Source organism: Pezoporus wallicus, unplaced genomic scaffold (assembly GCF_028554395.1).
Source record: "Pezoporus wallicus isolate ANWC-B61680 ecotype Strahan unplaced genomic scaffold, APGP_CSIRO_Pwel_v1 contig_232, whole genome shotgun sequence".
Classification (NCBI taxonomy): Eukaryota; Metazoa; Chordata; class Aves; order Psittaciformes; family Psittacidae; genus Pezoporus; species Pezoporus wallicus.
The window spans coordinates 347,786-363,593 of record NW_026638265.1 but is presented as its reverse complement, the minus strand read 5'-3'; the positions used below and the strand labels follow the sequence as shown (position 1 = coordinate 363,593).

Here is a 15,808-nt window from a genome sequence, read left to right as displayed (position 1 = left end):
ACAAGGGGGCGCAGCCAGGAGGGGCGGCACCAGCCCTGACCGGGTAAAATCTGCCCCAGGGAGCGCGGGCGAGCGGGAGCCAGGCGGGGCGACTTGTGCGGGCAGGCGAGCGGGGTGGTGAGCACTCGCCTCATGACCAGGGCCCGGTCCGGGAGCTCTGCTCGGGCTGCCCCGGCGGTGGCCAGCGTAGGCACCCAGACAGAGCCGGTGAGAGGGGAGGCTGCAGTGCAGAGCTCGGGGTGTAGAGAGTGCCTGCACTGGTCTGGTGAGGGGAGGGTGCACAACGCGCAGGGCTGCACTCGGTGCTCCCTGGTGCAGGTCCTCCTGCAGCAGGGGCTGAGCTGCGGGATGCTGTCAATAGGCTGCGAGATGTCAGGGGGAAGCTGAGAGGAAGCAGCAGTGTTTGCTCCAGGCCCGAGCTGTGCAGGGGCCTCAAGCGTCCCTGTAGTTCATGGAGGAAAGAAGGAGGCCGTTAACCCGGGAAGCTGGGAAACAGCAACAACAACAAAACAACCAAACAAAACAAACAAACAAAAAAAACCACAACAAAAAAAGGAGGAAAAGGACAATCAAAAGCAAGGGGTTTCCTCCTAAATCTGTTGCCCCCACCCAGAACCGCTTTGTTGTCCTGCAGGGGGCTGATGAAACACACACCATGAAAAACCGGCTGGTGCACTGGTAAAGATCTCTACTTGTGCTGTGAGGAAGAAGCGGTGGGTTGTAGTAGTAGGGGACTCTACTTTGAAAGGCACAGAAGCACTCATCTGTCGGCCTGACCCGGTCTCAAGAGAGGTGTGTTGCCTACCAGGGGTACAGATCAGGGATGTGGCAGGGAGGCTGCCTGCTCTAGTAAGTCCCACGGACTATTACCCACTTCTAGCGATCCACGTGGGTGCTAGGGATATAGATAGCAGTAGCCTGGGGAACATAAAGAAGGACTACAGAGCCCTGGGAGAGGTGGTTAGGGGCTCTGGAGCTCATGTTATCTTTTCGTCAATTCTCCAGGATACAGGGGAAGACCTTAAAAAAGCTAGGAGGATTGGTCAGGTTAATAACTGGTTAAAAGGGTGGTGCCATAGTCAGGGGTTTGGGTGTCTTGAACACGGGACCCAAGTTTGTAGGCCAGGTCTACTGGGGGCTGGTGGAACTGCCCTTTTGGTAGGAGGCTTGCCAGTCTGGTCAAGGATGCTTTAAACCAGATGTGTTGGGGGAGGGGGGCATCATTCCATCCCAACACACCCAGTCAGTTGCCAGCACCTATAATAAATGTTTGCAAAGGATAGCTATTTATACTGTACATCAAACAGAAATGCTTAATTCTCCATTGACTTTCTGTTGCATTCTCAGCACACAAGACCTGTATCACTTGAGTGAAGGTAGGTAAACAGGGAAAAATTTTTTCTATGAATATGAATTCCCCTCTCAACTGGGGTGGTATGGTGTGCCTGCTTCTGGGAATGGTACTCTGCCATTATGTTGCACATTCAAAGAGGACAGTGTTTAAGAATCAAGTTCTGTGTGTATATTTGATTTGGTTTGTTTGGTGTGTCACTCTACTCCAGCCCCAAATGTGCTTCAGCTGGTTTAGCCTCTTTAAGGTTTAGCCTCTTTAAAAATAAGTTTAAGTAATTGAATATTATTTCTGGCAGTTCAAAGAGTCTGAATTTCTAGTCTGTGGGAATGGTCATACATGGGAAACTTCGTGTTTATGCCTGTGCTTAATGGTACCGAAGAGACTCTTTGTATGACTTGACATTCTTCAGCTGATAAGGAATTATGCTGCTTAATTTCTGTGACCCATCACAGCTGCTAAGGCTGATAGGACTCAAAATATCAAGTCTTTATGACTTTCCTTGGAAATGTTCTCAAGTAGTCTGTGGGTAAAATCACCAGGTAAATCAGTCTAGTTTGTTTGTTAGCATTCTGTGAGTTGAGAAATAAGTTATCAGTTTAATAATATCCTAGTTATTTGTACTGTTTTAGACACTTCTGTAAGGTTATTTTCTGAGTACTGTTATCTGTAAGGATTGATTAAGAGCATTTAAAGAGTCCTAGAGATGACCTATAGGAATTAAAAGGAAAAATTATTTTCTTTCCAGAATCATGTGAACTTTCAGTCATTGTGAGGATAAAAAAGATAAGTGTAAGATTCTTAAGGTAATATCTCTGTCCACTGAAATAAAAGTAAACTAACTGCTTATGACCAGTGCTGGGGAACATGTTCAAGTCAGAATACTATTGTAGTATCATTTTAAAGGAGAATCTTGCCATACCCACTTAGAGATTATTTCCCTGGAAATGGAGGAGTAATTTGCTTTGTGTGGTTTTTTTTTTTTTTGTGATCAGAGTATCTGGTATTACAGCTGTTTCAGAATGTTATAGTTATTGAAGCTTTCTTTTTTGGTGGGAGTAAAAAAGAGATTATGGTCAAATTTTTAAAAACATCTTAGGTCTTTGCTCCAGTCCTTGTTTTACTGGCTTACTAGCTAGGAAAATGGAACATTTCTGCTTCAGTACTGCTTCTGCTTTCAAAGTCTTTTATATATATAATATTTCACTTTTAAATAATTACTAATAAATAAGCTATGAAAAAATGAGAAGTAGATCAAAATGTAGACTTCAATACTATTAAAATGCGATGAGGTTGCTATTTGATGGTTCAGGATAGGCCGGTGCCTGGATCTGAGGAAAACTATGAAGTTTTTGAAGTTTGAGATACACATTTTTTTTTTTAATCAAGTGTATTTTCACACATACAAGGAAAGCAGAGACAGTCCTCAAGGTGTAATTTGCATTTAATACAGTACAGAACTATGTAGAAAAGCAAAGTTTTTTTCTTCTATGTTCTTTCTCTACCTCCTTTTTTGAGTATGCCCTTTCTTGATTTTAAATAAAGGAAGAGTATGCGGTGGATTGTCAGTACTTGTGTATGTGCATTGTTTTGGGGCATTTTCTTCTGAATATATAGAATCATAGAATAGTTAGGGTTGGAAAGGACCTTAAGATCATCCGGTTCCAACCCCCCTACCATGGGCTTTGCTTTGCTCTGTTGAATGCAAAGTCAGTCTTTGTTAAGTTTCTGATTATGTAGCTTTAGTTTCTGAGAAACCTTATAATCAAAGTGAGAAACCCTCAGACTGAGCATGCTCTTTAAACTGAGAACTTACCTGTGTTGGTGGAATGAGAAGAAAAAAACCCTCTTCCTCTGTTCTAGATCTTGTTTTAGCATCCTATTATGTGTCTGCAGTAATATATGATTGAGTCATAATTTGTTTGCTAATCACTAGAACTCAAGAGATTCTCTTTCTGCTGCTTGGTCATTTTTCCTCCTTTTTATCTGCTTTATCTTTCTTAAGGGTTACACTGAACGGTTTTGTGTATTGATGTTTTGGATTTTCTGGAAAGAACATACATTATTGCTCATGTGGAAAGGTACAGATCCTTTTCAGTCTCAGGGCAACTAAAACATTTAAATATATGTCTATGGTAGAAATTCAACAGCATTTACATGACCCAGAAAAACATACAACATTTATCCCTAGTCTTCAGGGAGAAATCTCGACTTGGTTGTTCTGGAGTCTTGTGCTTTGTTTTCAAACATTTGAAGATATTTGGTATCAAGTTTATCTCTTCTCAACTTCCTGGAATGGGCACAGCTGAGAGATGTTCTTAAATTATGCTGGAGTTGAATACACTTCAGGGTATCTTTTAAAGATGATGAGGAGCCACCCGTAAGTGAACTTCAAACCTAAGCACAAGACCTTTGATTTGCGTGATTTTGTTGCTGCAGTTAATGCTATATAGGAAAAAGAGAAGGGTTCTTATGTTGGAAAGCCTGTTTATGATTTAGAGTTTGTCTCTTTCATAAAAGAATTATGCATTTAGGAAGGTCTGTTCAAATGTAGGAAGTCTTACAGGTTAGGTGAAATTTCAGAGCCTAACTTCAGGCAACTGTTTCATAGACTCATAGCTCATGCTGATGAGCTACCTGAGGAGACATTAGCATACTAAAGAGTAAATTAGATTTAGGAAACCTGACTTGTGTAGATTTTAATTTAGATAACTAAAGCAGCATTCCTGAAAGTATCACTCACAATGAATTACAATGACACTTGTTTTGGAAACTCAAGTGTTCGCCAGAAAAATTTGTCTGGTCTTTGTTTCACAATGAATTTTATTTTGGTGCAGGTGCCACATAAAGGTCATTCACATCCAGGCAAAGAAAAACATTACTTGAAATCAAGACATTGAGCCCAATAAATGCCAAGGGCTTTCTGAGGTGGGGAGGTGAAAGGGGAAATTATCTTTTGTTCTATTTTGAAAGCAGACTTTGTGAGTTTCATTACTCATATGTGCATTTTCTTCTTGTCACAATATCAGTTCTATTATTTTTTTATCTTCTTGCTCAAGCAGCAGTAAAATAAACTCAGTGGTGTGCTCAGCAGAGATGGAAAGGCAGCCAAAGAAACATTTAAAAAGAATGGTGATAGCTTATTTATAGACTTTTATTGTCCCTTTTTCTGATCTGGATGTATTCACTCATATAATTTTTTTTTTTTCCCCAAAGAGAACCAAAGTTCTAAGTTCTTTAGAAGTTTCTTATTCTATCTTCTTCACTTCAGAATATGAGCATTCCCCAGTTATGCACTGCTTTTGCCATGTGTACTTCAGCTGCGGGCTTTTTAAAGAGTCACACACTGTTGTGCATTAAAGGCAGTACTGAGCAAATCCATTTAGCATCTTAAGCAGAAGGTGATTGATGCTGTTGCTTGGTACCTAATGTCACTGCCATTTATCAGTTACTGAGAATCTTATTTTCTAACTCGTGTGTGCCATTATGTGGTCCCCGAAGTGAGATTGTATCCATTTAGTGTTAGAGCAAAACTACTGAATAACTGGATAGATCCATATTGGAACATTTAATCTGCAAACTTGAATAAGCTGGGCATAACACTATGCACACTATTTGGAAATGTAGGTATGATTTTAGGTGCTTATCATATAAAAAGAATGAGAACAGAGTTACTGACATGAGAAACTGACAAGAATGACTCTTCAATGTGGTGTAGGTGTGAATTTTTAGTAATGTCATGATTGAAAATGTGCAAGAATGCTTCTTGCTTTCTGCTACCGTCAGTAATCAGGGCATGTGGTAGGGAAAGGAAGGGGAAAGCAGCTGTTTTATTAAAACGTCTAAATACAAATGTGAAATACCCAAAATGGGGGGGGGGGAAGGGTTTGTTGTTGTTCTTTTTATTTGTGTTGTTTTTTTTTTTTTCAATACCTAAAAGCCTTAAAAAGAGATGCATGTCCTGAAATCCTGAGCGTCAATTATGAGAGTTAAAGGGCAGTAAAATAGAAAATAGTTCTCTTATTGTGTCCCTTCATTCATATGAGGAAGAAATGTGATTAAGGCAACTTTGTCATACTGCTGGGTTGCATTATCCATTGCAAACAAAATAGTTATTAACATGTACATGGAAATAATTCACAAATTGAAAGAACAACAAAGTTACATGGATTTCTCATGTCAGCAGAGGTAAGCAGGAAATGCATAGCCTAGCACAGACATGTTCATTGGGAGAATGTGACGTACTTGAAGCAGGAGAATCTGATTATGACAGAAAGTTCCTGATATGTGAAAGATTTGTTTCAGTGCTTTTTGCACAGCTACTTGCATAACATTTTTGGAGCCATACAGTAAGATTTTATGTAGTGATGTCAGACCAGGAATGAAGGGATTTCCCAGTTCAATTGTCTGTTTTTGAAACCTAGCAGATCTACATTAGTTTTTTTTAATCTAATAGAGTTACAATGACACTTATTCCTTGTTCTTCCTTTTGTCATGGGCAGTAAGCTTTTAGTTTATTTTCAGATCAAGTATAAAGATACATTTTTAATAAATTGGTGTAGTATAGTAATATTGCCAGTTGTGTAATGCTTCAAGCTGTGGTTTTATGTAGCTTTGCTAGAATGAAAGGTCAGGAGGTCCTGAAGTCTCTCTTATCAGTTCCATATCCTTGGGCACATCACTTTTCCCGTTTTTAAGTCAATGGGGCTTTTGTATGTCAAAAGCAGAATTGCTTGTTGCTTTCATGTGGAATACTGAGTTATTAAGAGAGAGAAGATACTTTTTTGTGCTATGAATATTACCTGGTTTGAGATGTGGCAAGTAACCTGAAATGATATGACAGAAATTAACTCAAGAGTGACATTAAAAAGAAATTTTCTAATTTGAGATCTGACACTATTCTAGTCGTCAAAGTGTTAGTGAATATTTAATGGATCAGTCATCTACTGAAAGGACGTAGACAGAATTATTTAAGGGCACCACAAACTCTTGATTATTTAACCCCTGAAACAGTTATTCTGATGTAATGTTCATTCCCAAGCTTGCTCTCATGCTATCTTATTTTTGATTACTAAAACAATATTGGTCTACAAAGTACAAGAAAAAGTGAAGTTATTCTTGAGTTGCTCTATCAGAATACCCTTATATTATTGCGCAGTGATACCCACTAGCTATCCTAATACCCTTAAAATAAATGTTCTAAAATACTGTAGTGTTAAATAAATGAATAGTGGTTCTTATGAATCTGCAAGACCATTCCAGACAAAACACTTTCCATTAACTACAGTGCTGCTTCTTAGAGATGATGTTTGGAACTTGTATTGGGTTGAACTGAATTTTGGTCAAACCACTGCACCTTCATTACCTCTAATGGATTTATTACCTGGATATAGGAATTTGACAAGGTAGTTTCTACACTCTGCTTATAGAAGTGTTTGAAATGGCAGTCCTCCATTTGTAGTATGTGCTGAATAAGAAATGCTAAATAACTAGATTGCGTAGAGACAGGAATTGATTTGGTTATGCTTTACATTGTCCCTGAACTAAGCATCACACTGTGAACTGGTTTCAAGTTCCAGACATGATAATCCAAGAATATAAACATACCCAGATATGTGTAGTTCAGGATCTACTTGTCTTAAGGCTAGACTGTGTAGACAAAGCCTGTGTGGTAGAGTTTGTATCTGTTCACACTGATGGTGTAAATCAATCTCCTATCTAAAGGTTTAGCTTACATGTGATTGAGAATTCTCCTGAAGATTCAGATAATTATTTTAAAGGAGAAATTGTATAAGAAAGAAATTTAACTGCTTTGGCAGAGGAAACTATATATTCCATAGTTGTTGATGACTCTAAACGCATATTTGAAAAGGCAAGTATTACCAGGGCATAGATCCAATCCATAACTCTTTGCCTTATTGTGACGTAAATTTAGCAGTGTTGGAACCAAAAGCTTTCTTTCCAACGTCTTAAGGTTTTTCTTCATTATCATATTATTTTGTCTGGAAATGCCCACAGTGTTCACAAAAGCATCAAGACTTGCCAATACTTTATAATGAGAAAAGGAGATAACAAAGCTAATTTTTGAATGAAACTTTAAGCACATGAAGCAAGAGAAAAATTGAATTCCTTAAGCTGTTCAAAGTTTTGTCTACAAGCCATTGGATAATACTAGATTATCTTATGTGTCTTGAATGTTGGTATCTTAAGAAAGATGTATTTAGGGGTTAGACTCATTCTGACTAAATCTCTGTCTATAGCATTATTCAATGTATGAAACTATAATGAAACGTAATCAAAAGATATTAGATCTAGAATTTATCTTCTTTTCTCATACAGAATAAAGTCAAACTATACAAGTAATAGATCTGACACCCCCCCCCCCCCATATTTTTTCAGTGAATTAAGAGGTCATCACTGAGGTAAGACTTCACCTCTTGCCTCTTAGAGTTGCTGCATGAAAGAAAACTAATGGTTAATGATTGCGAAGCATAGCTAGTTAATTCTTTCTCTTCCCCACCTACACATAATGAAACACTGACATTTGATTTCTTGAAAGTATGGCCTTTCTCGAACCCAGCTCCTGTCTCATTGTCTGTATTTCCCAGCCTTGTGAGCTTCTGTAATGTCTATCAGTATAAGTCACACTGAAAGACCAAGGCTTTGATAGCTAATGTTAATAACATAAATTGAAGAGAAACATGAGATACGCAGAAGAATTTTATAGATCACACTGCCTGAGTGGAGAGGAGCCACTAATCTCAAGGCTGCCCTCCAAGTGAATTTTTCAGATTAGCAGCTTAGCTTTTTTTTTTTTTTTGGTAGGTTTATTTTTTTTTTGGTAATTTCATCTAAGATGCTAGTTGTATTTTTTAAATGAAACTGAAATGTGGCTACATATTGCATACTGACAAAGAAAAATGCACTTGCTGAGATGGAAGGGTGGAGGAGAATTATAGCGTATCAACACCACACTCAGCTGTCTTTCCCCTTCCTATTCAAAGAGCCCAAGTTAAGTGCAGCCTTAGAGCTTGACATGTATAAGCCAGAGTCCTAACATTTCTGGTTTCCACCTCTGTCTTGGGTTAGATTTGTTTAAGGATTTGTGGATGACTAATAAATTCTTATTCATCAGTTGGGTTGATACAAGGAGAGGACGTTAATATTTCTTATGGTAAAAAATACTAGGAGCCCTGTTATATGCCACAGTAATAAAGGCAAGTGTAAACCTGTTTTAAGCTAGAAAGAATGATTTACATACTTTAGGCAGGGAATGATGTCTGAGCTATTAGTATCAGCAATTAGCTGATGCTAATATGTTGCTGCTTTATTAACGGCTTCAAGGTGAGGAGCGTATTTCTTTACCTGTCAGTAAAATCAAGGTGTGCTTTCTACTGAAAAAAAGGCAGTTCGGATTAAATAGTAATTCCATTTAGTAGGACTATGAATACTGCTGCTGCACTTCATATTACCATCTTGACGTCTGGAGGGCTTCAAGTACAACTGGCACACTCATAAGATCAAGGTCAAACTGTCTGCATAATAAATGATAGTATTAATTCACCCACAGATGTGGTGGCAGAGATGAATAATCTTCATGCAGTTTATCTATACATACGGGCATTTGAAAGATTAATGAATTATAATACAGTGAATCCTGTGTTAAGTGTCCCCCTCAAAGGTCTTTAAGGGGCAGTTCAAACTATATATCACCTTTATGCTCTATGCCTTCACCAGAGGATTATAAATTAGTTTTCCAGGTTTGATGCTTTTAGGGTGTTGCAAGAAAAGAGATAATTTTAATTAAATGTGAGTAAATGAATAGATAGTTTATTCCATTTTAGTTTTTACTGCCTCTAAAATTAGTTTCTGTATCATGGTGGCTAAAGTGACATATTGTAAGGTCTTTTTGCAGACCTGGCCTTTAAATCTAGAATTAATATGCAGTTTTTGAAAAGTTCACCATTGGTAGAATAGTTCTGTTGAAGCTGAAAAGCATTTTACCTATTCATTTCAGTGGAAAGGGTTAGGCCCATGGTAGGCCTCTGACTTTATTAGGAAAGTTTCTAAAAGCTTACCCACCAATTTAGTATGTAGAGTAGTATGTCACACTGAGACTTTCACCTTTGACACAGTTCCCATTTAGTCATCATGACAGAGCTATGCAAAGAGCATACAAATTACTTCTTCAATATTTTTCCTAAGCCATAATTCAAAGCAGGTTTAGACCTTTGACTACACTGATATTCACAGCTTGCATGTACCTTCACTAAATGTTTAGAGAAACATTGAAGTAAAAGTGAGTTTCATTAAGTGGTTATTGGGCATTGAATACAAAGTGAACTTTGAGTAAATATAGTCTATACACATTCTCAAAGGTAGTTCAAGACATCTCCAAGTCAGGCCTGCCTTCTGTAAGCATTTCTGTCAGTGAAACTACTGATAATGAAATATTTGACATCAGTCTGTAGAACCACAAATAATTGCTGACATGATTTGTAATGGATTTTACTTCAAAGTAAATATCAACACTAATTGTATATAAATGGCAGTATACATTCAAAGCTGACTGATGTTAACATGAAGACTTGATGTGGGAGTTACATATTTCCTGAGTCTTTTGTGTGGTCACTTACGATTAGGAAAAGAAGATACATTCTGTAAGTTATTTGCTTGCTGTTCTCCATTGATCTATTGAAATCCAGAAAGCTTTTGATCCAAGATGTGCCTATTTTTCAAAAAGACAGATTTGTAAAAGTGATTCAGGTACTGGGTACTGGACAGGGGTTAAGAAAGTGCTCAAAAGAGGTATTCCCTCTTGTCTTCCCTGTTATTTGCTTGGCACAGGTTAGCGCTTACATGGAGGGCACCTTTTCTTTTGCATCTTAAAGCCTTTAGAACCTGGTATTTACCTCAGCATTGGTACCCAAGATGTGCAAGAGACACAAAGTGAGAGTCTGGAAACTTCTAGTGATGCATCATTAGGATTTTTTTTTTTGGCTAGTATTCTGATATTAACCTCAGTACTCTGTGACTGCATTATTTACAGTGTTAGATTTAAGGTTATGAATAGATTTGTTTGCAAAATGAAATAAGTGGTGCATTTGATGAATTAAATGAGCTGTATCATTTTTGTTTTCATGTGCAGGCTAATTTGTGACAGATGTGGACACAGCTCTGGAGAAGTTCTATTCCCTATAGTTTAAATAAAATATTGATGATAATTTTTATTCACATCCACAATTCTGTTGTGTTACAACTATGTCATCTTTCATCATCACATTACTGGATCAGGCTAAAATATCAGTCTTTTATTTGATGTGATTTAGCCATATAATGCAAATATGGCTGAGGTGGGTGTATTAATTACATGAAAAAAATATGAGAAGGGAAGAAAACGTGTGATTTAAAGCATAATAAAGTGGGCAGGTGTACTCTTAAGAGTTTTAACTGACTTATTAAGACATACATAACAGGAGTGCAGCAAAATTATTTTTATTGTTCCAAAATGCACAACAGACAATACAGGTGTTTACAGATCTGTTTTGAATAGAACATTTTTTCCATACTTTTTTGCTACAGGTTACTCTGTTTTGCAATTTAATTTCAAAATTCTCTCATTCAGAATAGAATAATACCTGATATGAATAATATGTTTAGTTTTAACTCAAGTTTAAACTGTTTAAAACTGAAATGAGAGGCAATTTGATTTACTTATTACTTTATCACTTTTAAAAATTCACTATACCAAATAAAGTGTCCATGCAGATTAATCTTATAAATAAAATCAATAGAACTAATATCTTCCAGTAAAAAAGCTAAAAACTAAATAAGTTAAAATATCTATTATATGAGAGATCCAGAGTAACAAATTCCCTTTAAATAAACATATCTGTGAGGGTCTCAAAAGCAGACATGCCAGGTGACCTCAAGAGGTCGTCTACTTCATTCCTTTGCCTCATGGCAAATTAACTTTATCTCTGTCATTCCTAACAGTTTCAGTGTGTTCTTGAAGACCTATAGTGGTCACTACTCTACAGACCCCACTCCCTTCTTTCCTTCCTTCCTCAAACCTCCACAATTTATTTCAGTGTCTAGCTGTCTGTGCCTTTTGGAAGATTTGTTAGTGACAGCTCTGGATCTTTCATTAGTTGTTCCGTTCATTATGAACATGGAGAACTGACTGTTCTTTTTCTCTTTGTAACAGTCTTCAAACGTAAAAAGGTTCCACTAATTTCCTTCTCTGTTACCTTCCATAAGCAGAACAACCACATTTATTTAAATATTTTTGTCCTAAGATTATTTTTAAGCCCCTTTCGATTATTATTACTCTTCTATGGGTTTTCTCCAGTTTGTTCAACACCTGTGTCCAAAGCTGGAAATTACAACTCAGCTGTGGCCCTTACGTTGAACTGAAATGTGGAAGTAGTTTGTATCTTGTAGGCTCTACTCCTTACATTCCCACTTTTCCACAGCAGTAGGATAATGTTGACTCATTCTTAGCTTCTGCAACCTCTAGGTCTTCAGTTCTGAACTGCTGCTGAACCAGTTGCTCTCTGTGATTTTTCTGATGAAGAGCAGTATATTTTAATTTTTGCGATAGGATTTCATTCAGTAGGTTTCAGATAATTTTCCCAATAATATTAAATAATTTTCCATTCTGATTCAGTCAGTCCTCCAGCTTGCTTCCAGATCATCTCAACTTCGTATTTCCTATTGCAGACTTAGGTTGCTGCAGAACTCTCTGAACTTCCATTCTCAGAAGGGACTACTGTGAATTACTTTCAGGGCGTGTTGTCACACCATGTTTGTGCTACTGGGATCAGCTGCCTCTATATTCATCCCTAAATAATTTGTGAGACTCCTGTGTTAAATAGTGTTAAAAAATCTCATTGGAACTACACAGCAGAAATGCATGAATATGAAGATTAGAGGTGTAACAGAGAAGAAGAGTCAAGGGCTGAAGGTATCAGAAGCAGCGTCTATAGACCTATGAAAAAGATTTTAGGCAAACTGATGGGTTAAGTAGGGAAGGCCTGAAAAGTAGTTTTGTCAGTAGCTCTTCATTTTGGCCTTAAAAATTATTTGTTTCAAACTTGGCAGGTTTTAAATAGCCTTGCCTATAATATTCCACTTAAGCCCCATCAGTACCTTTATTTCGAAGTGAATGTTTAGAGCCAAACTGCCATCTTGTGCATCCTTCACTGGTTACTCCCATTCTGACTGAAGGAACAGTAGGATGGCCCCAGGCCCCTCACAGTGCAGTCAGTGCTGTCAGTGTCACAGGTGTTACAATGGCATTCTGTAGCTACTGGATACGAATAAAAAGATTCGGGGTGGTCGCCACAGCCAGGGATCTTCACAGTTTCATACACAACTTCTTTGAAGGTACATGTTTGCTGAACAGATGATACTGGTGGGTATTTATACACTGGATCCTGAAAATTACAAGAAGGAAATATCTATTGTGAAATTTGTTATGGGATAGAATTTGTTATGGGATTTGTTATGGGATAGAATTTACAATTTTTATGAAATAAAGGACCTTGTGAAAATTCGTGGGGATTTGGATCAGACCCTTCTAATTTCACCTGGATCCTTGGATTTCTTCATTTAGGAGCACCAATATGGCAAATTTCTGTCATATCATCAGCAGACAATCTTGCAGGTCAGTTGCTGGAGTCTTCAAATTATTTGGAAAAGTAGAAGAGTCTCCATAGTAATGGCTGCTTTGTTGTATTCATTTGTAACCACAGATTTTACATAAGGCAGAGATCCAGATTGTAATACTTTAAACTCTAGTTATGCAATATAAACTCAGCTAGTTAAAGATCTGAATTTTAGTACATCTTTTCACCCTTCCCTTTGTGGTTCAGATTTGCTCTGTATCTACTCTCGTGTCGGATAGCACAGCAGTTACTCAGCTTGTTCTTTCACAAGGCTCATCCTGCCTCTGTTCATTATGGATTGGAGAAATGGGCTATTCATAAATCACTTGGAATATTTAAATCTGGTGCCTGAAATTAAGATTCTTACCCTTGTGAAGCAGTATCCTGAGCACCACGTGGCATTCACTGTGATACAGAATTCACATTCTTCTTTTTCCACTGCTATGGTAATATTGGTGAGCTGACAGCTATAGCAACAAAGTGCTTTCCAGCAAACTAACAGCACGTAACAATGAATTGTCTTCATCCTGTGAATGAAGCAAGAAATATATACTGGAGAAACATATATAGTTATTTTCAACAGGAAATATTTACAGAAACAGACAGAAATTGAATCGTCACATTATCTCAAGTGGTTCTATAATAGCTTTCAGAAACATCTGTGAGAACAAAGGATAAAGCCATTAAATAGATTTATTCTTATGCTTCTTGTTAAAGAAGTTTGATTTTCCTAAGCAACTGAAACAACGTGTTGGCAAACTTTGCAGAATAATAATAGCAAAGTACCATACCACTTTCAGTGAAATATTTTTATCTATTTTTCCATACAGAAAATGTCTTGTCTATAAGGAGAAAGAAAAAACAGCAAGAGAAAAAATAAAAAAGGAAAAGCAAATCTATTTTTCAGAAGCAATCCATTGCATTCAGTGTTTGCAATTTGAAAAAAGATTTCTAGCAGGAGCTGAGGAAAACTCACCTGTGTTCTGCTTGCCTTCCTGGTAATAGCTGTAGTGAAAAGAAAGCTCTACGCTCACCTTTTATACTAAATCATGTGTAACTTATACCTGGAGGATTTCCAGTGTATTAATGTGGGGAGCATTAACTTGGTACTTGGTGAAAGAGGATTAACATTCAGCCAGACAGTGAGATTAAGCCTTCTTAAGACATAAAAAGGAAAGCAAAACATAGGAAGTGATGGTGAAGGTTACTGTCTCAATGTCTTTTTAGAAGTTTCACTGGGTTTGATTCAGTGGCCTTTTAGAAAGGGCTGAGCTGTTCCACAATTTGAAACAAGGTTGAGAAGCCTGATTTTGGAAAAGTTCAGGTGTTTTGTATTTTATGTCAGCTCTCAAACTGACAGGCTTGGGGTGCAAGCTGGTCTTCTGGTAATTCATAGCGGAGACATTCTTAGAATGGTTAATTCTTGGTTAATGAACATGTTCCTGAGTTTTAAAGTGTTTCAGTCATAATTGCTTTTCTCTGAATTAGGTTTTACCCAGTGAGCTGCATATGTACTTGTTTATTGATCTGTGGTCCAAGAAAGCTAGTACTGTGAGTTTTGTTAAGCCATGAGTAACTCCACCTTTCTTTACCATTTAACATACCACTGTGGTTTTTCAAAATTCAGATTTCTACCCCAGTGTAGCCGGTCCTGAGTCCTGTCTGTCAAATGGTCACATTTTGTTAAACTTACATAAGGGATGTCTGTATTGTTGAAAGGGACTATTAAGATGTCATAGTGAGGCTCCATACACGTTTTCTGCCAGTGATCTCAGACCAAGTATTGTCATGTTACAGGGAAAATACTAATATTTTTAATAGGCAACCGTGCAAACTCACCTTGAATACATTACCTAGTTTACTGTGAGGCTAAAATATTCTGTGAGTAGTGTCCCCCGGCTCACTGCCCTTTTCCTGCATTCACTAGTTAGTGATGTGTGCCTCTACACCAGAATAACAACAGAGAAATTGCTTTGTTGAGTTTCACATATCACTTTTGGGGAAAATGACTAACACTAGCACTGTATTTACTATCACCTGCCCAGAACAGCCAGTCTCACTTTGTTATGACTGTTCTGTTGTGGCCAGTCTGACTTTTATGGAAATCAGTCCCTAAAAGAGAACCAGGCAAGGACATGCAGTTAAAAGTATTTCATCACGAAGAGAAGTTCTCACTGGCTTATTAGTTGTCCTGCAGACTGGGTACTTTTCAAAATGGCTTTTACAAATGAGCCCTTTAAGTATCTCATACCTTCCTGTGGTCCTGCAGACAGGCCATCTGTTCCAGTTTCCCTCCAGTCTGCAATACCTTAATTTGTTAATGAATTTCCAGTCACACTGAAGTTACAAAGTGATCCATGTATTTTCCGTGGACATCTCCTGTAATAATAGCTTTGTTTGAATTAGAACACAGCTCAATTAAATATATAAAGAGGTCAAGGAAGCAGACATCTTCCTCTTTACTAATATGAACTCTGTGATGATTTGATAATGGTCCTTTGTGTCATTTAGTGTCAACACAGTCTGTCTTCTTGGAGAAGATTCTCACTTGCTATAAATCACTAATTCCAGAGACACCAGACAAAAGCTGATTACAATTTGTTACATCCCTGCTGAGGGTCTGGCCTTTCTAAGTACTAATTTATGCAAATTAAATAAAACTAAATTTGTCCGCTTGCAAAGGACAGTACAGAAACTATCTAATCTCTCAGCTGCAGTGGTCTGCTTCATGGTTTGAAGAAATCAGACACATTCACTAAACCCATAGTTTCACAAGCAGCAAGTGCAT

At 37.6% G+C, this 15,808-nt stretch overlaps 1 protein-coding gene across 1 annotated transcript; it reads right to left on the bottom strand.

Annotated features, from left to right (window-relative positions):
* Positions 1-12,456: 12,456 nt before the first annotated feature.
* FSHB (follicle stimulating hormone subunit beta) lies at positions 12,457-13,546 on the bottom strand. Its single transcript, XM_057410248.1, has 2 exons — positions 13,388-13,546; positions 12,457-12,789 (listed from the first exon to the last, which is right to left on the bottom strand). The coding sequence occupies exons 1-2, from the start codon at positions 13,544-13,546 to the stop codon at positions 12,553-12,555; spliced, it is 396 nt and encodes a 131-aa protein (XP_057266231.1). The 3' UTR covers positions 12,457-12,552.
* Between the last annotated feature and the right edge of the window lie 2,262 nt (positions 13,547-15,808).